Source organism: Otolemur garnettii, unplaced genomic scaffold (assembly GCF_000181295.1).
Source record: "Otolemur garnettii isolate 467f Iridium unplaced genomic scaffold, OtoGar3 scaffold00233, whole genome shotgun sequence".
NCBI lineage: Eukaryota > Metazoa > Chordata > Mammalia > Primates > Galagidae > Otolemur > Otolemur garnettii.
Genome location: NW_003852628.1, coordinates 799,869 through 825,940, shown reverse-complemented (window position 1 = coordinate 825,940; position 26,072 = coordinate 799,869). Strand labels below are relative to the sequence as shown.

General features: G+C 46.7%; 2 protein-coding genes across 2 annotated transcripts in view; one reads left to right on the top strand and one right to left on the bottom strand.

The window, feature by feature from the left end:
* The window catches only part of BLVRB (biliverdin reductase B), a 23,304-nt gene extending 6,170 nt beyond the window's left edge, over positions 1–17,134 (bottom strand). Inside the window, exons 1-4 of the mRNA XM_003802105.3 lie at positions 16,937–17,134; positions 7,614–7,778; positions 7,385–7,474; positions 3,751–3,879 (exon numbers count right to left, since the gene is read on the bottom strand). Coding sequence (XP_003802153.1) covers positions 3,751–3,879; positions 7,385–7,474; positions 7,614–7,778; positions 16,937–17,015 — 463 coding nt within the window. The 5' untranslated portion in view covers positions 17,016–17,134. The remainder of the gene's footprint in view (positions 1–3,750; positions 3,880–7,384; positions 7,475–7,613; positions 7,779–16,936) is intronic.
* Positions 17,135–21,722: 4,588 nt separating this feature from the next.
* SPTBN4 (spectrin beta, non-erythrocytic 4) overlaps positions 21,723–26,072 on the top strand; it is an 80,605-nt gene continuing 76,255 nt past the window's right edge. Inside the window, exon 1 of the mRNA XM_003802104.3 lies at positions 21,723–21,900. Within this exon, the coding sequence (XP_003802152.1) occupies positions 21,726–21,900 (175 nt within the window). The 5' untranslated portion in view covers positions 21,723–21,725. The remainder of the gene's footprint in view (positions 21,901–26,072) is intronic.

The following is a 26,072-nucleotide window of genomic DNA, read 5'->3' as shown; positions in this document are numbered from 1 at the left end:
TATAGTTTTTCTAATCTTTTTTTTTTTTTTTGAGACAGAGCCTTAAGCTATTGCCCTGGGTAGAGTGCTATGGCATCACAGCTCACAGCAACCTCCAACTTCTGGGCTCAAGTGATTCTCCTGCCTCCGCCTCCCAAGTAGCTGGGACTACAGGCGCCCACCACAACGCCCAGCTATTTTTTGGTTGCAACCGTCAATGTTGTTTGGCGGGCCCAGGCTGGATTCGAACCCGCCAGCTCAGATGTATGTGGCTGGCGCCTTAGCCGCTTGAGCCACAGGCACTGAGCCAGTTTTTCTAATCTTAGTAGAGACGGTTCCCACTCTTGTTCAGGCTGGTCTCAAACTCCTGAGCTCAAGTGATCCTCCCGCCTTGGTCAGAGTGCCAAGATGATAGGTGTGAATCACAAAGATCCCAAGCAAAAACCATCCCAAGTACCTAGTTAGCTCCCAGGACTGAGATAAATCATAGTAAATGACAGTTGTTGTTTTACATTTCTACATTTTCTGATACGTCCTCTTTAATCAAAGAATCAAAATCTACTGAACCTTATTTGAACCTGTAAGGTGTAGGCCTCCTCCTGCCAAGGTCCCCAACAGGCAGAAAGCAAAGCCAAATTGAATTGCCCTTCCAGTGGGCAGGTAAATATGGAGGAGATACAAGTGACCTGCCTCACAGCCTTTGCACTGATGTTCTCTCCTCCCAGTTCTCCCCTTCCCCTAGGTATTCACTTGACTTGCTCCCTCACTGCTTATAAAGCTATCTCCTTAGAGAGCTTATGCTAAGCAGTAAATCTCCCTAATTAGAAATATAATCCTCATGAGCTTACGAGAGCAGGGACTATATTGCCAATGCTTATGATGGTAGCCAGGCACACAATTCACATGTAAGAGACATTTGTTGAATGAATGACTCTCCCGAGTCTTCCTCTGTGTCTCTCAATAACAATCCCAGACCTAGCAGAGGAAAAAGAGGGAGCAGGTGTGGTTTACTGGTGTCTTCTGTAACATCACCACAAAGTGTGATTCCCTTGCATTAATTCATGCAACAACTACTTGTTGAGCATCTACTACATGCCAGGCCCTAGTCTAGGCACTAGGAATACAGCTGTGATGAAAACAAGACAAAATCTCTGCCTTCAAAGAGTTGACATTCTAGTGAGAGAGATATGCACGGCAAACAAGATAAAGAAAGAAAATAGTTGATATGTGTGGTGAAGTCCTCTCTTCTTAGATATGGGCCAGCCCTAATAACTCAGTTAACTCAATCTAATAAACAGTATGCAGCAGAACTGGCAGTGAGTTGCTTCCAACTGTAGGCTATAAAAGACAATGTATCCTCGGCTCAGCACTCATAGCTCAATGGTTAGGTTGCTGGCCACATACGCCACTGGGGCTGGCAGGTTTGAACCCAGCCCAGCCCTGCTAAACAATAATGACAACTACAACTAAAAAACAGCCAGCCATTGTGGCAGGCACCTGTAATCTCAGCTACTTGGGAGGCTGAGGCAAGAGATCGCTTAAGCCCAGGAGTTTGAGGTTGTTGAGAGCTATGATGCCATAGCATTCTACTAAGGGCAACACAGTGAGACTCTGTCTCAAAAAACAAAAAACAAAAAACAAAAAAACCAATGTAGCTGGTTCAGTGCCCACAGCTCAGTGGTTAGGGCGCTGGCCACATACACCAGGGCAGGTTGGTTCGAACCTGGCCCAGGGCTGCTAAACAACAATGACAACTACAACGAAAAAACAGCCAGGTGTTGTGATGGTGCCTGTAGTCCCAGCTACTTGGGAGGCTGAGGCAAGAGAATTGCTTAAGCCCAAGAGTTTGAGGTTGCTGTGAGCTGTGACGTCATGGCACTCTACCGAGGGTGATATAGTGAGACTCTGTCTAAAATAAAAAATGTAGCTTTCATATGGTTCTCTGGACTCTTGTCCTGAGGCCTCGCTGTCATGGTGTGAGGAAGCACGGGCCACATGAGGAGGCTGCAGGCAGGTGTTCCAGCTGATGCTTGTTTCAACCACTAGATGTGTCTATGAAGAAGCTTTCCAGGCTGGGTGCAGTGGCTCATGCCTGTGAGCCTAGCACTCTCAGAGGCCAAGGTTGCTTGCTCTTAGGAGTTTGAGACCAGCCTGAGCAAGAGTGACACTCCATTTCCACTAAAAGTAAAAAAAGTGGCAGGTGCCTCTAGTCCCAGCTACTCAGGAGGCTGAGGCAGGATAGTCCTGTAAACAGGAGAGTCCCGTAAACACAGTAGTTTGAGGTTACTCTAGCCTAAGACAACAGAGTTAGACTCTTGTTTCAAAAAAAAAAGAAGCAGCTTTCCACAAGATTCTACGCCCAGCCACCATGGGACTTCACAACTGCCTGAGAGATCCCAAGCAAAAACCATCCCCTGTGCCTAGCCAGCTCCCAGGCCTGAGAGAAATCATCATAGTGAATGACAATTGTTGTTTTACATTTCTACATTTTGGGTGATTTGTTCAACTGAGCTAACCAAACAGGATGTTAGAAAAGGAGATAAAACAGTGAGGGGGGATAGAAAATGTGGAAGTATAAGGATATAGGAAAAAATCCAAATTAAAGTGCCTTTCCTATTCTCCCACTCAACAATCAACACAGAATGAAGACATCTGTGACCTCATGTATGGCTAATGTGTGGGGTTCCCACACACATACCAGGAAAGCAGCCAGTTCTGCAGAGGACACCAGCTGGGTCTTCTGGGCCACTGGGGTTGGCCACTGGTTGACTTTCTGCCCCACCCCTCAAAATCTGCCTTGGTCTTTCTGGAGACCAGCCCCCATCCAGAATCTGCCAAAGGGTTTCCAGCCACCAGTCGACTCATTAGCATACAAAAAGACACTTTAGAGGATGTGATGTCTGCCTCTGATAATCCTAGCACTCTAGGAAGCTTAGGTAGGTGGATTGCTTGAGCAGGGTGAGGGTAGGGGTTTGAGACCAGCCTGAATAAGAGAGGCACCCTATCTCTACTAAAAATGGAAAAAACAAAACAAAACAGAAACCCCCCAACTAGCCAGACATGGTAGTGCATGCCTGTAGTCTCAGCTGCTCAGGGAGGCTGAAGCAAGAAGATGGCTTGAGCCCAGGAGTTTGAGGTTGCTGTGAGCTATAATGATGTCACAGCACTCTACCCAGGGTGACAGAGTGAGACTTTGTCTCAAAAAAATAAATAAATAAATAAAATAATACATAAAAGGCCCAGCACAGTGGCTCACACCTGTAATCCTAGCACTCTGGGAGGCCAAGGTAGGTGGATTGCTTGAGCTCACGAATTCAAGAACAGCCTGAGCAAAAGCGAGACCTTGTCTCTACTAAAAATAGAAAAACTGGGTGGTGGCTGTACTCAGTGGGTAGGGGGCTGACCCCATATACCAAGGGTGGTAGGTTTGAACCCAGCCCCAGCCAAATTGCAACAACAAAAATAAATAAATAAATACAAATAGAAAAACTGAGGCAAGAGGATCGCTTGAGCCCACGAGTTGGAGGTTGCTGTGCGCTATGATGCCATAGCACTCTACCCAGGGTGACAGCCTGAGACTCTTGTCTAAAAAAGAAAGAAAGAAAGAAAGAAAGAAGACACTTATCACTTTGGTGATTCCAAGGGAGAATGCCAAGATTCGAGGAAGGTTTGCAATTTTAGCATGGCTAGGGAAAGCCCTATAGATCTCCTCAGGGGGTAGGAGGGAACAGGCTGGTGGTACCAGTGCCACCAGGTCCCTACCCCACTTACCTATGTGTGGTGGCATCACAGCCACGTACGTCAGGCCCGATTCCTGCAGCACCTTGTGCATCCTGATATGGTCATCAGTCACATCCTTCAGTCGTTGGGGCACCTTGGCTGGGTCCCACAGCAGGAAGGCTAGGGGAGGACACAGGGCAGGGTCAGCCTGGGTTCCACTGTCTTGTCCTTGGTGCCAGGACAAGATCCTGCTGTGGCTCACCACTGCCTTCCAGTTGCAAAAACGGGGGTGTCCTCTTGGCCTCCTCTCTCTCACACCCCAGATAAACACTGTCAGTGGATCACAATAATCTCAAATTTAACCTTTTTATTCCACCTGGCTCTGTCCACTGCTACCTCTTTGCTGGGACCACTGCAATAGCCTAGTCACCCTGGCCACCTGTCCTGCTCCCTCCAGGTAGCCAGAGGGAGCCTGTGAGCACCTGAATCAGGTCACATAGGCTCCATCTCACTCAGGGGAAAAGCAAAGTCCTCATCAAGTCCAGCCCAGTAGTCCCCACCTGATCTGACCCCATCACTCTCCAACATCACCACCCACACATACTCTCCTCTCAGTCCTTCAATTCAGACTCACAGCCTTTGCAATGCTGATCCCTCTGCCCACAATGTGTTTTCCTCTCAGTCATATGGGTCCCTCCTTTTCCTTGCAGACTTTACCGAAAGTTGACCTTTCAATGCTGCTTTCCTAGACCATCCTATTTAAAATTGCAAAAGACCCTTTCGCTGGCCCAGCATAGCCAATCCCCTTTGCCCTGCCTGGTGTTCTCCCTAGCACCCTTCCTCTCCTCCAACACCATCAAGTAACCCGGTGTTCCCTGCTTCATCCTTAGCCTCCAGAAGGGCCTGGAACACTGCAGGTACTCACTAAATATTTGTTGCAGGAATTGGCCTTAGCCAAACTATAATGATACCAGCCAAACCATAATAATACCAGTTGACAATGATGGATCACTTACCACCTGGCAAGAACTAAATGTTTTAGAAGCAGTTTGGTGAAATAGTTAAAAGCTTGGGTTATACCTAGGTTCAAATTCTGGATCTGCCACTAGCCAGCTGCCTCTGTTTCCTCGAGTGTAAACTGGGATAATAGTTGTTCAAGTTACTACTAGTGGTTATAAGAAGGTATGGCACAGAGGAAAACTCATTCACTTTTCCTAATTTCCTAAAACTCACTAATTGTCTCATGGATTCATTCATTCTTTCTTTCTTTCTTTTTTTTTTTTGCAGTTTTTGGCTGGGGTCAGGTTTGAATCTGCCACCTCCGGTATATAAGGTTGGCGCCCTACTCCTTGAGCCACAGGCACAAGCCACAGCCACAAGCCTGTCTCATGGATTCATAGGAAATAGCATTCCCTCTTTTTTTTTTGAGACAGGAGCCTCAAGCTGTCCCCCTGGGTAGAGTGCTGTAGCATCACAGCTCACAGCAACCTACAACTCCTGTACTCAAGGAGTCTCCTGCCTCAGCCTCCCAAGTAGCTGGGTCCCTGCCACAATGCCCGGCTGTTTTTTGATTGCAGCCGTTATTGTTATTTGGCAGGCCCAGGCTGCATTTGAACCTGCCACCTTAGGTGTATGTGGTTGGCACCTTAGCCATTTGAGCCACAGGCACCGAGCCAGTATTCCCTCTTTATAGATGAGATAATTGAGGCTCAGGCTCGGCGCCTATAGCTCAACTGGCTAAGGCGCCAGCCATGTACACCTAAGGTGGCAGGTTCGAATCCCCAGCCCGGGCCTGCCAAACAAGAATGACGGCTGCAACCAAAAAATAGCCAGGCGTTGTGGCGGGCGTCTGTGGTCCCAGCTACTTGGGAGGCGGAGGCAGGAGACTCGCTTGAGCCCAGGAGTTGGAGGTTGCTGTGAGCTGTAATGCCATGGCACTCTACCCAGGGGGACAGCTTGAGGCTCTGTCTAAAAAAAAAAAAAAAAAAAAGAAAATTGAGGCTCAGAGTGTGAAATGGTGGCCAAAGACCAAATAGCGAAGACCTTGTGGCCCTACTTCCCTTCCTCCTTATTCAATGTTGTTGGCAGCCTGCAGCCTCCATCCTCCAATTTCAAATCCATTCTGTATTTCAGCCTGGGTTTCTTTCTAATCCTCTCAGACACCTCCTTAAAAAAATAATTCTTCCCAGGCCCTAATGAATAAACACCAAGCTCCTCAGATGGCAAGGATCTTTCTAATCTTTTACCTTGAAATTTGAATAAAGAAGGAATATTGGCCTCTCATAATTATAGGCTAAGAGAGAATTAGTATTAAATTTCTCAGATGTGATAGTAGTACTTTGGTTCTGGAAGAGAAAGTCCTTTTCTTTGTTTAGAAATTGCTGAAGGTGTCCCTTGGTCTGTAACTCCATTTCAATAGTTTAAGAAAACAAAAACAAAACCAAAAAATATTCGTGTGTGTTTGTGTGTGCATAGATATACCAATTATAATGAACATTATCTGTTTCTGAATCAAGATGGTGGGAAGATGGGTGTTCACTCTACTCTTCTTTCAACTTTGCTGTCTGAAAATTTTCATAATAAAAAATTGAAAAAATGTGTTAAGAAAGACACACCAAAGCAAATGACCCTGACCTGCTGTCACCTTCAAATGGGCCACAAGAAGAGAGACAGAGGTGTATTTTTAACTTTTCTCTAAGGTTTTGATTTCTAAATACCAAGTTAAAAGAAAAAAAAGAGCCAAATCCTGGCATATGTGTGACTTTAATTAAAAAGAAAAAATTTAGTTGTCAGCGCAAATGACTTTAATATTTGTAAAAAAATCTACACAAAAAATTTTGGAAATAGGGCGGCACCTGTGGCTCAAAGGAGTAGGGTGCCGGCCCCATACGCTAGAGGTGGCGGGTTCAAATCCAGCCCTGGCCAAAAACTGCAAAAAAAAAAATTTTTTTTGGAAATAAAAGAATGTAAACGAAATCAATTTTATAGTGTCTTTCAAAACTTGTTTTAACCACTCAAATTGGTCTTCAAAACACGGGACAAAAAAAATGAAACATTAAGAGCGGATCATTCTAAGATTATAGCACCTACTCTGTGTCAAAGGAGTTTTGGGAGGATTAAGTGGCATTTATCCCTAAGATGCACAGATAGCATCTAGCATACAGCAAGTGCTCAATAAATGCTTTCAGCATGAACAGCTCCCTTTGGATAACTCAGACAACCATTTGCTTAATGCCCATCTCTTCATAGCTGGGAGCTCTGTGAGGGCAGAGACCCAGCTGCAACCACAGCTATCACTTCCTCTGGAGGCACCCCTGACCTCTCTTAGGCCAGGGCAGATGCCTCCTCTCGGCTCCCACAGTCCTCTAGGCTTCTTCCATCCTGGCCCTGACCCCTTGGCCTGTGCCTCCCTCATCCCAGGCCTGATTATCTGGGATGTCGATTTGATCATGGATCTGTCTGCCACCTCCACCTTTGTGAGCCCATCTGTGAGAGTGGGGCCCAGGGCTGTGTTGGTCACCACAATATTCTCAGCATTACCCAGCAAGGTTGGGGCACACAGCTGGTGCTCAGTAAATGCATGGTAACTTGAAGTGACTTCAATGCCACCTTTCATAGACCCCTGGGCTACCTGTTCAATACCCACTCCCCAGTTCAACCCCCATTCCACAACCCCGCCACCCACCCGAGGTACAGGCCACGACCTTGTCCACACCATGAGCCTTCATGGCTGCCACAATGTTCTGGGCACCCTCGGACATCACTGTAGTAGGACCTTAGAGGGGACAGAGAGTAGCTGTCACTGGTAGGCGGTGGTGGTGGTGGCAGAGGTGGCAGGGGCGGGGCAGGGGGTGGGGGCGGTGCAGGGGGCCGAGGTGGAGTTGGGGGTCGCGGGCAGAGAGGGGGCTCAGTACTGAGGTCGGAGCCGGTGCCTAGCAGCACGATGACAGCATCTTGCCCAGCGACAGCCTTGTCCACAACGGCTGCCTCCCGAACATCGCCCACTACCACATGGGCAGGCTTGGGCCCCTCAGAGGGCAGCCGGGAGGGGTCCCGAACCAGCACTGTCACTTCGTAACCTGTGGGCAAAGAGGAGCAGAGAGGTTGGTCAGTGGGGCTTGGGGATGCCACCTTGGGTCTGCAAGGGGTGGGTCCAAGAGGCCACCATGAACCTCTAAATTTATCTCCTAGGTCTTCTGCTCTGGGGCTGTGGTCTTCAAATATCTTTGCTGGCATATCTACAGTTGATGTCCAGCTAGTTGTTGAAATAGGTGACACTTTCACCCTGATTCACAAACAAATCTGCACTGAGGCCTCCAAGTTGCTCCCCTACAGGCGTCCTACATTCTAGCAGCAAATATCAGGCATTGGTCTATGTTCCCTATCCAAGGTCCTGGAGGAAACTGAGGTACTGAGAAAGACAAGAGCTGCCTAGAGATTCATCAGCATTGAAATTAGTACCTGATCTTGTCCCTGCTTTTGTTGCTGGAGGGCCTAGCCCTCCTTTAGGGGTCATTAAAAATCTTGAATATCTCCTCAGTACTTCCTCTCCCAAAAGAATTTTTGATAACTGTCTTCCCCTCAAAATACACATACACACATATTTTGAAGTTTACAACTAATATATTTCTTCCTTTAAAAAAATTCTTTTAAAAAAATTTATCAGGTCCAGCTGAGGCTCAAACTTACCATCCCTGGTATGCGGGACTGGCGTGCTAATAATTTTTAGCTGAGTCACCCCAGCTCACAGCAAACTCTAGGGCTGAAGTAATTCTCTTACTTCCATCTCCTGAGTAACTGGGACTACAGGGGCCCACCACAATGTCTGGCTAATTTTTCTATTTTTAAAAGAGAGATGGGGTCTTGCTCCTGCTCAGGCTGGTCTCAAGATCCTGAACTCAAGGAATCCTCCAGCCTTGGAGGCAATGTGAAATTAGGGACGCCAAGATGAATTAGAACAAAACTGAGGGACAGGTAGAATGTGGAGATCTGAGGTCATGGTACCCAGAAAGCCTCAGGGCTGGAGAACTGGAATGGCCACTAATAAACCAAAAATAGGAAGAAGGTAGATGGACTTCATTCAAATTGTTAGTGACTCGCTTTCAAAGTGTGCAGTGATTCCAGGTTGGTAATGATGGGTTTAATTTTTTATTTAAGGGGAATAAGTGCAGTTTTATGTGTGTGTATGTATACATATGCAGAGGGTGCCAAAAATATATACACATTTAAAAAAAGAAAAACTGTATTAAAATCATAATGTTCAATAGCCGGGCGTTGTAGTGGGTACCTATAGTCCCAGCTACTCAGGAGAGCAAGAGAATCACTTGAGCCCAAGAGTCTGAGTTTGCTGTGACCGATGACGCCATAGCACTCTACCAAAGGTGACAAAGTGAGACTCTGTCTCAAAAAAAAATTGTATGTTCAATATATTGAACATTAAGAAGAAAGAAGACCATAAGTCACATTTGAGCACTTCTTATATGTGTGTATATATTCAGTGGATTTTTTTTTTTTTTTGAGACAAAGTCTCATTATGTTGCCCTCAGCAGAATACCGTGGCGTCACAGCTCACAGCAAACTCAAACTCTTGGGCTTAAGGGATTCTCTTGCCTCAGCCTCCCAAGTAGCTGGGACTACAGGCGGCTGCCACAATGCTTGGCTATTTTTTTGTTGCAGTTGTCATTGTTGTTTAGCAGGCCCGGGCTGGGTTGGAACTCACCACCCTCAGTATATGTGGCCAGCACCATAACCACTGTGCTATAGGCACCAAGCCTATTATGTGGATTTTTGACAAGAATGCCAAGAAAATTTCAATGGGGGAAGGACAGGTCAACAAATGGTACTAGGATAACTGGATATTCACATAAAAAAATGAAGTTGGATCCCTATCTCACAACATATAAAAAAGTTAAAATGATCAAGGATCTTAGGGCTGCACCTGTGGCTCAAAGTAGTAGGCGTCAGCCCCATATGCCGGAGGTGGCAGGTTCAAACCTAGCCCTGGCCAAAAAGCTGCAAAAAACAAACAAATAAATAAATAAATCTCTTTAAAAAAAAAAAAAAAGGATCTTCCCACCCTAGTATCTTAGCAATTTAGGAGGTGGAAGAGTAAGGTGGGGTTGGAGGGGGTAGGGATTGCTTGAACCCAGGACCATCTGGTCAACATAGGGAGATGTGCTTTCTTAAAAAAAAAAAAAAAATTAAAAATTAGCCAGGCATGGTGACACACGCCTGTAGTCTTAGCTATTCAGGAGGCTGAGGCAGGGGGATCACTTGAGCCCAGGAGGTTGAAGTTGTAGTGAACTATAGTTGTATACTGTACGCTAGCCTAAGGGACAGAGTAAGACCTAGTCTCTAAAAAGCAAAACAAAACAAAATAAAGAAAGATGTTCGATATCATTAGTAATGAGGGTGATGCAAGTTAGTAATTCAAAACCATTAGGAGACACTACTTCATCCACCAGGATAGATATTATCAAAAAGACAAATGTGGGTCAGGTGCAGAGGCTCAATCTAAGCACTCTGGGAAGCCTAGGCAGGAGGATCCCTTGAGTTCAGGAGTTTAAGACCAGCCTGAGTAAGAATAAGACCTTGTCTCTATTAAAAATAGAAGAATTAGCCACGCATCATGATGCATGCCTGTACTTTGGAGGCTGAGGTTGGAGGGTAGATTGAGCCCAAGAATTTGAGGTTGCTGTGAGCTATGATGCCATAGCACTCTACCCATGGAAGATAGCAGACTATATATATAAAAAAAAGACAGATGTAACTGCTGGTGTGCATGTGGGGAAACTGGGATCTTCATACACTGCTGAATAATGCAACTGTCTTAGAAAACAATCTGGCAGTTCCTCAAAAGATTAAACTTAGAGTTACCATATGACTCAGCAATTCCACTCCTGGATATATGCCCAAGAGAAAAGAGAATATTCAACCTGAGAAAGCTAATTATATAAAAAAGAAAACATATGTATATTTACATAAAAATTTGCATGAATGTTCATAGTAACATTATTCATAGTAGCTGAAACACCCCAGCTATCCATCATCTCAACTGAAGAATGGATAAATAAAATGTGATGTATCCATACAATGTAACATTTGTCAGTAAGAAATAAATGACGTGGCTTGGCGCCCTTAGCACAGTGGTTACAGTGCCAGCCATGTACACCGAGGGTGGTGGGTTCAAACTGGGCCCCTGGCCAGCTAAGCAAGATGACAAATGCAAAAAAACAAAACAAAACAAAAGAACTCCAAATAGCCGGGCATTGTGGCAGGTGCCTGTGGTCCCAGCTACTTGGGAGGCTGAGGCAAGAGAATCACTTGGGCCCAGTAGTTTGAGGTTGCTGTGAGCTGTGGCGCCATGCACTCTATGGAGGGTGACATGGTGAGACTCTGTCTCAAAAAGAAAAAAGAAAGAAAGAAATGATGTGTGAATACATACTACAACATGGATAAACCTTGAGAAAATGGTTTTTGGCTAAGTGAAAAAAGCCAATCACAAAGAAATGATATTGTATGATTCTATTTATGTAAAATGCCCAGAATAGGCATAAAAATCCATAAAAACAGGAAGCAGATGAGTGGTTGCCTAAGGCTAGAGAGTGGTTGGGCAGAAAAATGGGGAGTGACTTCTAGGGGTTTCTTTTTAGGTGGATGAAAATGTTCTAAATTGTGATGAAATTTGTATAACTCTATAGATATGCTAAAAACCATTGAATTGCCTGTGTGTGTCTGTAAGTTGACCACCCAAGGGACTGCAAGAAACTGGTCAACATACAGAGGTAGTCAATATAAGAAACTAGGTCTACTGTACTGATTGTACATGTAGTACACATCTGGCCTATGAAAATTAGGTTAACTTAACGAGGTGGTCAACTATGGAGGTTCTACTGTGTATATATATATGTGTGTGTGTGTGTGTGTGTATTTCTTTTTTTTTTTTTTGAGACTGGGTCTCATTCTTTTGCCTAGGATAGAGTGCAGTGGCATCACAGCTCACTGCAACCTCAAACTCCAGGGCTCAAAGTGATCCGTCTGCCTCAGCCTCCCAGGTAGTTGGGGCTAGGGCGATTTTTCAATTTTTTGTAGAGATAGGGTATTGATATTGCTCAGGCTGGTCTCAAACTCCTGACCTCCTGTGATCCCTCTTCCTTGGCCTCTCAAAGTGTTAGGATTACAAGTGTGAGTGAACCTCCACGCCTGGCCAAATTGTATATATATATATATTTTTTTTCAGTTTTTGGCTGGGGCCAGGTTGTGAACCCACCACCTCCAGTATATGGGTCCGGCATCCTACTCCATGAGCCACAGGCGCCGCCCAAAATTGTATATATATATATATATTTTTTTTTTTTTTTTTTTTGAGACAGAGCCTCAAGCTGTCCCCCTGGGTAGAGTGCCGTGGCATTCCAGCTCACAGCAACCTCCAACTCCTGGGCTCAAGCGAGTCTCTTGCCTCCGCCTCCCAAGTAGCTGGGACCACAGGTGCCCGCCACAACGCCTGGCTATTTTTTGGTTGCAGCCGTCATTGTTGTTTGGCGGGTCCGGGTTGGGGATTCGAACCCGCCACCTTAGGTGTATGTGGCTGGCGCCTTAGCTGCTTGAGCTATAGGCGCCGAGCCCAAAATTGTATATTTTAAATGGGTGAATTGTATGGTAAATGAATTATAGCTCAACAAAGCTCTTATAAAAATGCAAAAGCAAAATTAAAACAAATTAACAGAAAGTTTAGAGTAGTATCTGGCTCAGAAGTAAGTGGTATCTGGTTGTTTGCCATTGTTTATTTATTTATTTATTTTGAGACAGAGTCTCACTTTGTCACCCTCGGTAGAGTGCCATAGTGTCACAGCTCATAGCAACCTCCAGCTCCTGGGCTTAGGCAACTCTCTTGCCTCAGCCTCTGGAGTAGCTGGGACTACAAGTGCCTGCCACAACGTTATTTTTTTTTTTTTCCAGTTTGGCCGGGGCCAGGTTCGAACCTGCCACCCTTGGTATATGGGGCCGGGTGCTCTACTCACTGAGCCACAGGTGCTGCCTGAGGTTGTTTGCCATTATTATGCCTTATAATCATTTCACAATTTTTATCCCCTGGCCTGGTCCAGCCCGGAGTCTCTTTCCTGCTCCCTGGGCTCCCGTACCCACTCTGGACCTCTCCAATCCATATTCCATAGGGCAGCCAGACAGAGCTGTCCACAGTTTTACCTTTTCAGATCCCTCCTGCAACCCCTTGAAGGCAGTGGAGAAAGCCACATTCCTCGTGACAACCGTCAGGGCCCCTCAGGATCTGGCCTCTCCTCTCCGCTGCCCATGTCTGTGGACACCCACTGTTCTTCTTTCAGTTCCGCATACTGTTTCCTGCCTCCTGGCCTTTGCACGTGCTATCCCTTCTGCCTAGAACAACCTTCATCCTCTTTCCTCAGGTCCCTCACTCACTTGAACTTCCTTTGTCACGGCCCTCCTTATTCTGACTGGGAGTAAACCAAGGGCTCTTGGAGTCCAAGGACTGTCATATTCACTGCCATCTCCACGATCCTTTATAAACATAACAGCACAGGCTTTACTGCCCCATGCATCTACATTCAAACTCCAGCTCTACCACTTACTGGCTGAGAAATCTCAAGCAACATTTCCCTGATTGGACCTCAGCTTCTTATCTCTGAAACAAAGATCACTACACCCAGCACCCCCATCTTATGTGATACCTTTTATAAGAGAATGACACAAAACCTGTGCTGTCCTCACACATGGGAGAGCAGCAGCAGAGGATGGCATGGAGTCAATGTGGGCACTGCTTAACTGCCTCTGCAGTGGATAAAATGGACCCAAGTCAGGGCCCTAATCAACTGTGGGAAGCTTTTTTGTTATTTTTTGTTTTTAGACAGAGTCTCACTCTGTTCCTCAGGCTAGTGTGCTGTGGTGTCAGCCTAACTCACAGCGACCTTAAACTCCTGGGCTCAAGTGATACTCCTGCCTCAGCCTTCCCAGTAGCTGGGACTACAACTGCCTGCCACAATGCCTGGCTAATTTTTCTATTTATTTTATTTTATTTTTTTGCAGTTTTTGGCTAGGGCTGGGTTTGAACCCACCACCTCCAGCATATGGGGCCAGTGCCCTACTCCTTTGAGCCACAGGCGCTGCCCCTGTATTTATTTTTTCATAGAGACCGGGTCTCACTCTACCTCAGTTTGGTCTCAAACTCCTGAGCTTAAGGAGTTCCATCTCAGCCTCCCTGAGTGCTGGGATTATAGGCCTGAGCCATCATACCAGGTCAACTGCGTTTTTTTGTTTTGTTTTTCAAGAAACTTATTATGTTGTTTTGTGGTCTGAATGTTTGTGGCTCCTTAATGGTATTAGAAGGTGGAGCCTTGGAAGGTGATTAGGTTATGAGGGCTCTGTGGTTAGTGCCCTTATAAAAGTGACTAGTAAATGTGATTAGTACCCTTATAAAAGTGATTCCTGAGAGCTAGCTAGCCTCTCCCACCAGGTGAGAATACAGTTAAAAGGTCTATGAAGAACAGGCCCTCACCAGACACTGCTGGTGCTTTAATCTTGGACTGCCCAACCTCCAGAACTGTGAGAAATAAAATTCTCTTGTTTATAGGTTACCCAGTCTAAGGTATTTTGTAACAGCAGTCCGAACAAATTAAGGCACTTGTTCTCACAGTGAGAGCTTTGACACAAGCACAAGGATACCCATCATTGGTGCTGGTGACAACACTTACTGGGAACTTTGCATGTGCCAAGTGCTATGCTATGCTCCTTCCATGGATGAATAGCATATTTTTCAGAAAACTGTTTTTAACACAACTCACATTAAATTTAAGGAGCCACATGTAGCTAGTGACTAGGGGCTAAAACACAGGTTTAGAATGTACAGACCTTACCTTTTACAAAAAACAAGAGCATTTGTATCTCATTTCCAAACTTTAAAAAACAAATCCCTTACTTTATTTACATTTTTGGTAAATTTTTATTTTGAAATAAATTCAGACCTACAGAGAAGTTGTGAGAGCCAGATTCATCATATTTGTTTTTGCTTTATCCTTCTGTCTCTCTCTGTATATATACAAAATATATATTAATGCTAATTATATACTGGTGTCTCTAAGTACATTGATACATATCAACATATGTATATATGCAAATTTTTCCTACTAGTTGAGGGTTAACTGCAGGTCTTTCCCTTTTTAAGCTTTTTTTTTTTTATCTCAACTCTTAATACAAAATAGATTTCATAGCTTAGCACACAAAGTCATAGATATATAATTGAAACAAAAGATTCATAAGACTACTATCTAACATGTAATACATTTTGATACTGTTTGGCCAATTAAATATAGTTCAGAACTCACTGTGACTCAAAGTTTGAGACGCAACATATTGGAACAACTCTACAAGGTAGGGAAATAGGCAATTTTAGGCAGCTGGGACAGGATCACAGTTAGTAGGTAGAGAAGGTTGTTTTACCTAAATGAGTCTGATCTGGAGCCTGTAGAAGTCAATGGTAGGATATGATCAGAGTTCATATCTGAACAGAAGCCAAGGAGTGTTTATTGACCACCAGCTATGCATGGAACATGGCTGGGCTAAGAGACAGCACAGAGTGGCATCCTGGTGGCCTCCACCCTTCTGGAGCATGTGGATAGTCAGAATCTTCAGAGTCACCAAGGCCCCAAAGAACCATCAAGAATGCCAGTTTAGGGCTGAGTGCCCATAGCTCAGTGGTTAGGGTGCTGGCCAGATATACCGGGACTGGTAGGTTCAAACCTGGCCCAGGCCTGCCAAACAATGACAGTGTACGACAAAAAAATAGCCAGGCATTGTGGCAGGCACCTGTAGTCCCAGCTACTTGGCAGGCTGAGGCAAGAGAATAGCTTAAGCCCCAGAGTTTTTGAGGTTGCTATAAGCTATGACGCCACGGCACTCTACCGAGGGCGACATAGAAAAACTCTGTATCAAAAAAAGAAAAAAAAAAATGCCAGTTCATCTAAGCCTTTCCTTTTTCTGAAGGGGACAGGGTATTTTGTCAGAGCTGTGAAGACTTTTCAGAATTAGTTACACCATAGGCCCCAACTCTCAATTACCCTGGGTGCAGTCCCACCTGTGACCAGCAGGGTGGGCGAGTGGAATTCAGTGGATTTCCAGGTGACTCAGCACCTTCTCAACTTCTTCCTTACTTCCTTTCCCACTCTTCCCCCAAAATGCTTATCACCAAATTGGTTTTACCTGGAAGGTCCGTGGCGCGCCCCTTTCCACAAGTCAAGATCCTCACTAGGTCTCCCTGGGCAGGGACAGAGCCATGGGCCTAACAAGGAACTTTCAGGCATAGTTCCTCCAAGGGAGGGCTGGGCTAAGAGACAGCACAGAGTGGCATCCTGGTGGCCTCCACCCTTCTGGAGCATGTAGATAGTCAGAATCTTCAGAGTCACCAAGGCCAACGGAGGTGGGGCCCTATATCTAGAAGTCCCTGGTTCCACTGGGAGTTGGCAAACTCTGGACTGTTAGGGGAGGGGATGCTGGAGGATGGTTATCCCTTTTCCTACCCCCTCTCCTGGAGCAACTCTGAATTTGCAGCCCTCCTTGACTTTCCCAGGACTAGTACACCCAAGTCTTTACTCATGTCTCTGTGACCTCTTTCCATTAGGTGCTCACTGCAACTTGCCCCTCCACTTTTTCAATTTCCAGTTCTTGTACCCAAGCAAAGAGCCTATGAACTTTTGGTGGTTAAGAGCATGAACTGGGTTCAGATCCCAGCTGTCATTTAACAGGTGTGTGATATTGGACAAGTCACTCTCTAGGCCTCAGTTTTCTCATCTGTCAAATGGGGGAATACTAGCTTCTACTCCATATAAGGATTGCCAGAATTTAACACACGTGTAGAGAAAACAGCGTTGGGCCTGGCTTAGTAAAACATCTCTGGGAGTGCTAACCACCACCACCATCACCACACTGACAACAACTGCACTGCATAAGAGCCTTACATTTACACACAATGGTGTCACTGGAGTCCTCAGGCTCCCATAGCCAATTCCTATGTCTTGGACTCACCTAAAATTGGATCTCATAGCCTTCCTCATTTATGCCCCCATGGTTACTTTTGCTTTGCTCTCTGAGTCCTCACACACTTGGCTGGGGCATTGATGACCCCAATCAGCCTCGTCCCAACCCCATGATGCCCCTTCCTAATGCTATGGCCATGTACCCCGTGACATCCCCCGCCCGCCCCAGCTCATGCCTGCTTGCACCGCCTGCGCCAGGGTGGTGAGCCCGGTCCTGCCAGTGGCGCCGAAGATTACGATCTTCTTGACGGCCATACTGCGGGGTAGTGGGCTTCAGGGCCTCAGGACACGCGGGAACCCACTGGCTGCTGGGTGGCGCTTTCTGTCCTTTTCTACCAGGAACAACCGGGCGGAGCCAGCTCCTAGGGCCACGCCTCAGCCCCTGTCCGATCGCTACTCTAGTTCAGAAGCGGGACCACAAAGCCACGCCTCCATCTGGGAAGTACGCAGATAGGCGGAGCCGGACTCAGTTATAGTTCACTCACTGACCAAGCGACCACCACCGCCCTCTCAGTTCACTACTTAGTCTGGAAGGAGCGGCCCTGTAGACCCCGCCTCTAAGTGGGCGGAGCCAGGAGAGTTTGTCACTCAGCATCGGTTTTCTGAGCGTCAGCCACTGGGGAGGGGCGAGGCTAGGATAGCCACGCCCACCGTTCTCTCCGAGTTCACGCCCCTTCTTCTCACCAGAGCCTAGAGGCCAAGCTGGGACTCCTGCTCTTCTCCCCAGAGCCTAGAGGCCAAGCTGGGACTCATGCTGTGTCCCAGGGTATCCCGAAAAAACATCAGAAGACAATAAGGGAGGACTGTGCGTGCGTGTGTAGGTGTGCTGGACACTGTGACTGCATGTCTATATACCTGTATGACCCCGTGTGACCTTAAGTAACCACAAAAGAGAGCACAATTGTGGGCGACACCTTGTATCTTCCTCTGTGTGTAACCCCATGTCATAGTGTGACTGTGTGTGACACTGTGTGACAGGCATTGGTACTTCTTTGGTGACTTTGTAGTGACACCGTGGGTCACCCAGTAGGATATGAGGAGTGAGGAACGTGTGTGAGGTGTGCTTTATGGGAGTGTGACTATTAGACTGCAACTGTGACGGTGTGGGACATCACATATGTTGTGTAAAGACGTGTGACACTGGGACCCCATCTGAGTGTGTGGCTGTGAGTGCTTCTGTTGTAATGCTCTCTGTGAGCCCCATGACTGTGTGATGTATGAGTGTGTGGTATGATGTGAGTGGTGACTGCCTTGAAAAGTTCCAATGTGGAAAATTGTGTGACACTCTGTGATTGTGAAGCTGTGGGTGATGTGTGGGTATATAACACTCTTCGTGACTGCTGGGAGTGCGTGACAGTGTGTGACGTGTGTTTGTATATGACACTTGGTGGTGGTGATCTTGAGTGTGTCATAGTATGACACTATCAAGATTGTTGAAGCGTGGGACACCATGTGTGTGACCGCGTGTGACAGATTTGGCCACGTATGACCCCATATGAGGGAGTGACACCATGTGAGTGTGTAGATGCGCTCTAAGTGACCCTGTGTGTGTGGGAATGTGGGAGTGCGTGACCTCGTGGGCGTGTGTGACTGTGTGTGACGCTGCCTCTACCCCTCGCGAGTGTAGCCGTGCATCATACTCCCTGGCCCGGTGTGTGACGGCGCGTGGGCCAGCCCAGCAGGCGGCCGGGGTTGCGGGGACCGCGGGCGGGAGGGGGTCCCGGGGACGCGCCGAGCGCAGCGGCGGCGCGAGCGGAGGGAGGCGCGGCGGCGGCGGCGGCTGCGGCGCATGCGGATCTGGCCGAACAGCGGGCCGGCGAGGCCGAGCTGAGCCGGACCAAGCCCGGCCGCGGACACCGACAGAGAGGGCGATCCCGCGCCGCGAGAGCTGGGACCGCCGCACCCGCGGCTGCGGGCTCAGGTGAGAGGCGCTGGCGTCGGTAGTCTCTCCCCCCAGTGTCTCCCCACCTGAGAGCATCCCTCCTCCGCGCTGTGGGCATGGCCTGAGCCCTGGAGCCTCCTCGGCTGGAGGAAGGCAGGGGGGTCGAGGGCAGAACCAGCTCCCAACCTCCAACCCGGTCCAGCCTCTGCGCTGCGCGCGGGTCTCGCCCTCAGGCCTTGCCCTTTCCAGGTTCGCCTCCTTGGGCACGGTGTCTGGACCACAGGGAGAAAGGCGCGGCCTTGGAAGGGCTAAAGCTTCTGATCCCACCCGCAGCTCAGCGCCCAGCCAGCCTTTGCTGAGGCGAGACTGAACACCCCTTCCCACCTCCCCCACCTTCTGCCTTCCTTCGTAATGGCCAGAGCTGTTCCTCCGCCCGAGAGCTCAGAAGTGTTAGGCGCCTCTCCATCGCCAAGTGTCCTCCATTGAAGAAACAGTGGTGACCACCGGTTAACAGGGAGGGAAACTGAGGCACAACGATGCCAAGTTAAAAATACCTGGCTAAAGATACAGGAAGAATAAAGCAGGACTTGAACTCATTTCTGACTTTGATTTGCTGAGATATATGAAGGAAGGGTGAAGAATAATAGCAGAACATGTATTGAGGGCTTGCTGTGTACTGGATACCATGTTCCCTGCATTATTAACTTATTTCGTCTTCAAACACCCCTGAGAAGTGGGTACTCTTATCATTATCATTTTACAGATAGACAGATGGAAGCCCAGAAAGGGGAAGTGACTTGACCAAGGTCACACAGGTGGTAGGTAGCCATGTGTCCATTTGCAGTTTCCCATGGAAGAAAAGAAGAATAAAAATGGCTTTTGGCATGTCTTTTTCCACTATACTGACCAAGTCCCAGACCCTGACCCTGTTTTCCTAGAATCTACTGGTTGGCAAATGTCTGGGTCTTTTGCAAAGGGGGACATTGATAGCTCTAACTCCCTCCTTTCCTAGTGTTAGAATCAGGCCTGGGGTTTCAGAGGGTGGAGGAGATGTATGTGATGTCACCCAATTCTTTACATTTCTTATTTACAATTCAGCGGTGTTCTAGAGCATAGCTCTGGAGTCAGACAATATGGCAGTTAGCTATTGCCACAATGATGCTGCATGAGAAGCCACCCAAAGCTCAGTGTCTTAAAACACTAAGCAGTTAGCATTTAGCTGGACTGAGTTAGGCAGTTCTTCTGGTCTCTGCTGGACTCACTCAAGTTAAGGTCAGAGTGGGGGCTATGTTGGTACTGCCTGCTGGCCTTGGCTGGAATGAGTGGAACCTTGGATCTGGTCTTGTCCAGACATGTTTTTCTCATGGCCATAACTGAGCACAAGCAGAAATAGGGAAGATCTCTTGAGTACTAGTTAAACCCAGAGTCAAGAGATCAGGCATGGCCCCCAACCTCACCTACTCTAGCAGTAGGAGGACACTGAAAAGTTATGTGGCAAAGGGTGTGGCTATGCTGGTGAAGAATTGGGGCCATTAATGCAATATTCTGCCACAATGTATATGTTTGAATTGTAGCTACTTACTAACTGTGTAACTTTGGGCAAATGGATTAACCCCACTGTGCTTCAGTTTCCTCCTCTGTAAAATCAGCATCATAGCTGGGTGTGGCAGCACACTCCTGTAATCCTAGCACTTTGGGATTGAGGCAGGAGGATCGCTTGAGAGCAGGAGTTCAAGAGCAGCCTAGGGGTGGTGCCTGTGGCTCAGAAGGGTAGGGTGCCAGTCCCATATGCCGGAGGTCGTGGGTTTAAACCCAGCACTGGCGGAAAAAAAAAAAAAAAAGAAAAAAAGAAAAGAAAAGAAAAAGAAAAAGAAAAAAGAGCAGCCTAAGCAAGAGAGAGACTCCCATCTCTACTAAAAATAGAAAAATTAGCTAGGCATTGTGGTGGCAACTGTAGTCTCAGCTACTTGGGAGGCTGAGGCAAGAGGATCACTCAAGCCCAGGACTTTGATGTTGTAGTGAGCTTTGATTATACCACTGCATTCTAGCCTAGGTGGCAGAGACCCTGTCTCAAAAAAAACAAAAAAATGTCACAATAGCTGATCTTTAGGGAGCTAAATTTGTGGAAATCTTTTATCTTTTATTTTATTTATTTATATTTTTTGAGACAGTGCCTCAAGCTGTCCCCCTGGGTAGAGTGCTGTGGCATCACAGTTCACAGCAACCTCCAACTCCTGGGCTCAAGCCAGTCTCCTGCCTCTGCCTCCCAAGTAGCTGAGACCACAGGCGCCGCCACAACGCCCAGTTATTTTTTGGTTGCAGCTGTCATTGTTGTTTGGTGGGCCCAGGCTGGATTCAAACCCGCCACCTTAGGTGTATGTGGCTGGCGCCTTAGCCACTTGAGCCACAGGCGCTGAGCCAAATTTGTGGAAATCAAATAAGAGAATGCATATAAAATATTGAGAATAGAGCAAATGTTCAATAAATGTTCACTATTGTTATTACTACATTACAGAACTCTATAACTGATAATGTTATTGTTCTATTAATCATAACAGTAACAATTTGCTGAGGACTTACCCTGTGCCAGGTGCTTTACCACAGCCCTGTCAAGGAGTCAGGGTGAGCATTATTGACATAATTACTATGTCCACTTTAAAGACAGAGAAAGTGGACGGTGCCTGTGGCTCCGTGGGTAGGGCACCGGCCCCATATTCCTAGGGTGGCAGGTTCAAACCCCAAACTGCAACAACAACAACAACAAAAAAATAGCTGGGCGTGGGGGTGCCTGTAGTCCCAGATACTCAGGAGGCTGAGGCAAGAGAATTGCCTAAGCCCAGGAGTTGGAGGTTGCTGGGAGCTGTGTGACGCCATGGCACTCTACCAAGGGCAGTAAAGTGAGACTCTGTCACTAAAAAATAAAAAATAAAAATGTATATATAATAATAATAATGAAGGCAGAGAAACTGAGGGCAAGAGGGGACAGGATTCATAGCCAGTCAGTTTCAAGTGGGACCTCTCAGCTTAGGCCATGTTTCCAGCCCTAACTGGCCTCTCATCATCCCCAGGCCCCACCTTCACCAATGGCGCAGATACCAGGGGAAGTGGACAATATGGATGGCCTGCCTGCCCCTAACAACAACAATCCTGCCACTCGCTGGGAGAGTCCGGATCATCGGGGCTGGGAGAGGGAGCAGCCGGCCGCCTCCTCTGCAGCTGCCTCGCTCTTTGAGTGCTCCCGGATCAAGGCCTTGGCAGGTATCTGGAGAGAGCTAGGGTGGGATGAGAAAGGGGAGAGAAGGTACCTGAGAACCTTGATGGCCAGGAGGGTGACAAGAGAGTTACAGACATTTACCACTTGAATCTTTAGAGTAGCACTCTCTGATAGAACTTTCCAGGATGATAGAAATGCTTAGTATCTGTGATATCTAATATATAATCACTTGTATGTGTGGCTATTGAGCATTTGAACTGTGGCCAGTGATACTTGAAGGACTGAGTTTTGCATTTTATTTAGTTATAATTAATCTAAATTTAAATAGCCACATGAAGCTCATGGGTGCTTATGTGGCAGCACAGCTCTAGAACCTGAGAAAATAGCTGTCCTCAGTGGCTAAGGCCATAATCCCAGCAGCCTGGGAGGCTGAGGTGGGAGGATCACTTGAGGCCAGGAGGTCGAGACCATCCTGGGTAGTATGGTGACACAACTGTCTCTACAAAAAAAAAAATTAAAAAATTAGTTGGCATGCTGGTACACAACTGTAGTCCTAGACACTGAGGAGGCTGAGGTGGGAGGATTGCTCAAGGACAGGAGTTGGAGACCAGTCTGGGGTAACACAGAGATCCTGTCTTTAAAAAACAAATTATGTTAGAAATTTACACTCCAGGCTGGGTACAGTGGCTCACGCCTGTAATCCTAGCACACTGGGAGGCCGAGGCAAGTGGATTGTCTGAGCTCAGGAGTTTAAGACTAGCCTGAGCAAGTGTGAGACCCCATCTCTAAAAATGACCAGGCATTGTGGCGGGCACTTGTAGTCCCGGCTACTTAGGAGGCTGAGGCAAGAAGATCACTTGAGCCCAAGAGTAACCAAGGGTAACAAAGTAAAACTCTGTCTCAAAAAAAAAAAAAGAAAGAAAGAAAGAAAAGAAATTTACAATCTCAGAAATGTGGGACTTGGTAAGCAGTAAGCATATGTCATTCGAATTCCAAAATGCAGGCTAGGTAGGCATGGTGGCTCATGCCTGTAATCCTAGGACTTTGGGAGGCTGAGGCAGGAGGATCGCTTGAGCTCAGGAGTTTAAGACCAGCCTGAGCAAGAGTGAGACCCCATCTGTACTAAAAATAGAAAAACTAGCAGGGCATGGTGGGAGGCTGAGGCAGGAGGATCATTTGAACCTAGGAGTTTGAGGTTACTATGAGATAGGCTGTTGCCACAGCACTCTAGGCTGGAGCAACAGAGTGAGACTTTGAAAAAAAAAAACAAAACCCAAATGCAGAACATCAGATCTTAGGAATGTAGACTATCATACTCAGCGTACTTAGACTTTTAGAATGTAGAATTTTATACTACCCTGGAAATGTAGAATTTTATACTCACAGACCTAAGAAATTTTTTTTTCTTTGAGACAGAGCCTCAAGCTGTCACCCTGGGTAGAGTGCTGTGGCATCATAGCTCACAGCAACCTCCTCCTCCTGGGCTCAAGCGGTTCTCCTGCCCCCGCCTCCCAAGTAGCTGGGACTAGAGGTGCCTACCACAATGCCGGCCTATTTTTTGGTTGCAGCCATCATTGTTGTTTGGCAGGCCCAGGCTGGATTCGAACTCACCAGCTCAGGTGTATGTGGCTGGTGCCTTAGCCTCTTGAGCCCCAGGCGTCGAGCCATAGACCTAAGAAATTTTAATCATTGGCCCCTAGGGTTTTAGGCCCCTCAGGACCTAAATTCTAATACTCTTGGGGTGTTATAATCCTAAACATTTTGAGTTTCAGATTAGAAATATAGATCCTGAGAACTTTGAAGCAGAGTGATCAAACCTTCTGGGTTTTTACCACTGAAACTCTCACCATCAGGCCGACTGGGATGGTTGGTTGCCTATTTGTTTGTTTTTTTGTTTTGTTTTGTGTTGAGACAGAGTCTCACTCTGTCACCATGGGTAAAGTGCCATGGCTTCATCATAGCTCATAGCAACCTCAAACTCTTGGGCTCAATCTGTCCTGTTGCCTTGGCCTCTAGAGTAGTTGAGACTAACGGCGCCTGCCATGATGACTGGCTAATTTTCCTATTTTTAGTAGAGACTGGTCTTGCTCTTGATCAAGCTAGTCTCTAATTCCTGAGCTTAAGTGATCCACATGCCTTGGCTTCCCTGAGTGTCCAGGCACTGTGGTCACCCTACTTTGATGTCATAGATTTATCAGCACAGACCAGAGAATTTCATAGTCATACACAATAGAGTCACAGAACCTAAGACCTTCAGAATTGTAGACCTTTGAACCTTAGGACTTCATATTCATAGGGTATTGGGATCTCAGAAGTGTTTAATCTTCAGAACTAAAACTCTGTATGCAAAGACCCTAAGAACCCTCAGAGATGTGTAACTTCATAACTATAAGCATTTAAAACATCAAACTCAGCTTGGCACCTGTAGCTCAGTGGTGCCAGCCAAATACACCAGGGTTGGTGAGTTTGAACCCAGCCTGGGCCTGCTAAACAACTATGACAACTTCAACAAAAAAACAGCCAGGTGTTGTGGCAGCTACCTATAGTCCCAGTTACTTGGGAGGCTGAGGCAGGAGAATCCCTTAAGCCCAAGAGTTTGAGGTTGCTGTAGCTGTGACGCCACGGCATTCTACCGAGGGTGACATAGGGAGACCCTGTCTCAGAAAAAAATAAAAAACAACAAAACAAAACAAAACAAAAACCCCTCAAACTCCTAGCACCTTTGACCCTTAACATCTTAGAAACATGGAGCACCATGATCATGGTATAGTTATAACCATGAAATCTTTTTTTTTCAGTTTTTGGCCGGGGCTGGGTTTGAACCCACCACCTCCGGTATAGGGGGTTGGCGCCCTACTCCTTTGATCCACAGGTGCTGCCAACCATGAAATTTTTTTTTTCTCAACCATGAAATCTTAAAACAGAATCAGTTCCTTCAGAATGTCAAAACTTTAGTAACTCAGCATTTTGGGATCTTTGATACTAAGATTTTTGGAACTTTATAAGATGACAAGTAGGGGTGTCAGAGGCCTCCAGGGAAGCAAGTGACATAGATAAGGAGTGTAGTGGACAACAAGGCCCTGATCACCAGCTCTGGCCAAGGGGAAATAAGGGCCCCAAAGTTGCTAGCTCTGACATTTGTCTGGAATTTTGCAATTAAAAAATATCTCCCTGGGAGGCTGAGGTGGGAGGATTGCTTGAGCTCAGAAGCTCACCAGCCTGAGTGTGAGTGAGACCCTGTCTCTACTAAGAACAGAAAAAACTAGCCAGACATTGTGGTGGGCACCTGCAGTTCCAGCTACTTGGGAAGCTGAGGCAAGAGGATTACTGGAGCCCAAGAGTTTGGGGTCCTGTGAGCTATGATGCCATGGCTTTCTACCCAGGGCCATAGAGTAAGACACTGTCTCAAAAAAATAAAAATAAAAATCCGTATGTGCCATAAAATATGAACCTTCAACCCATGGATTGCCAACTTCTTCTGATCTAGAAATATCATGGAAGTTTAGAATTATACCTTTAGACTCCTAGAACATCAAAAACACATGAACATATCAACTTAGAATTCTATGCTTTGATATTTTATCTATAAAATATTTGTTCAGCACCTGCTGTGTGCCTGGCCTATACTAGGCAATGTGAGGGCATAGTAGTGACTGAACCAGCCCTGGTCCTGCCCCCACGGGGCTCCCAGTCCAGTGTGAGGGACAAATCTAGCTAGACAGTGATGATCCGGGGTGGATGGGTGGGGTGGGGTTATAGGCAGAAGACTTGGGGCTGTTATAGGCAGAGAGCTGTGATGTGAGGCCCAGCTGTGTGTGTAGCAGCCTGGAGGAGGTACTTGACGCAACCCGGAAAATCAAGGAGGGCCTCCTGGAAAAGGAGATGCCTAAGATGAGGCCTAAAGGGATGAACAGGAGTGAACACTGAGGTAAAGAGTAAGTGGAAGAATATTTGTGGCAGAGGAAACAGTGCAGACAAGACCTCCAGAAGTTAGGAGTGGCTTGAGTGAGACGGCTACAGGAGAGAAGTAAATGGTGATAGGAGAGGAGCCAGTGTGAGACTGATCTTGAAGGGCCTTGCAGGGCATCAGGGAGCTGTGAAAAGATTTTAAACACAGATGGGATATGGCAAGATGAGAATCAAATCTTAGAACTATGCTTCACAGAGCATCTAGCTCAGAGAAATGTAGGAATTCCTTTTTTTTTTTTTTTTTTTT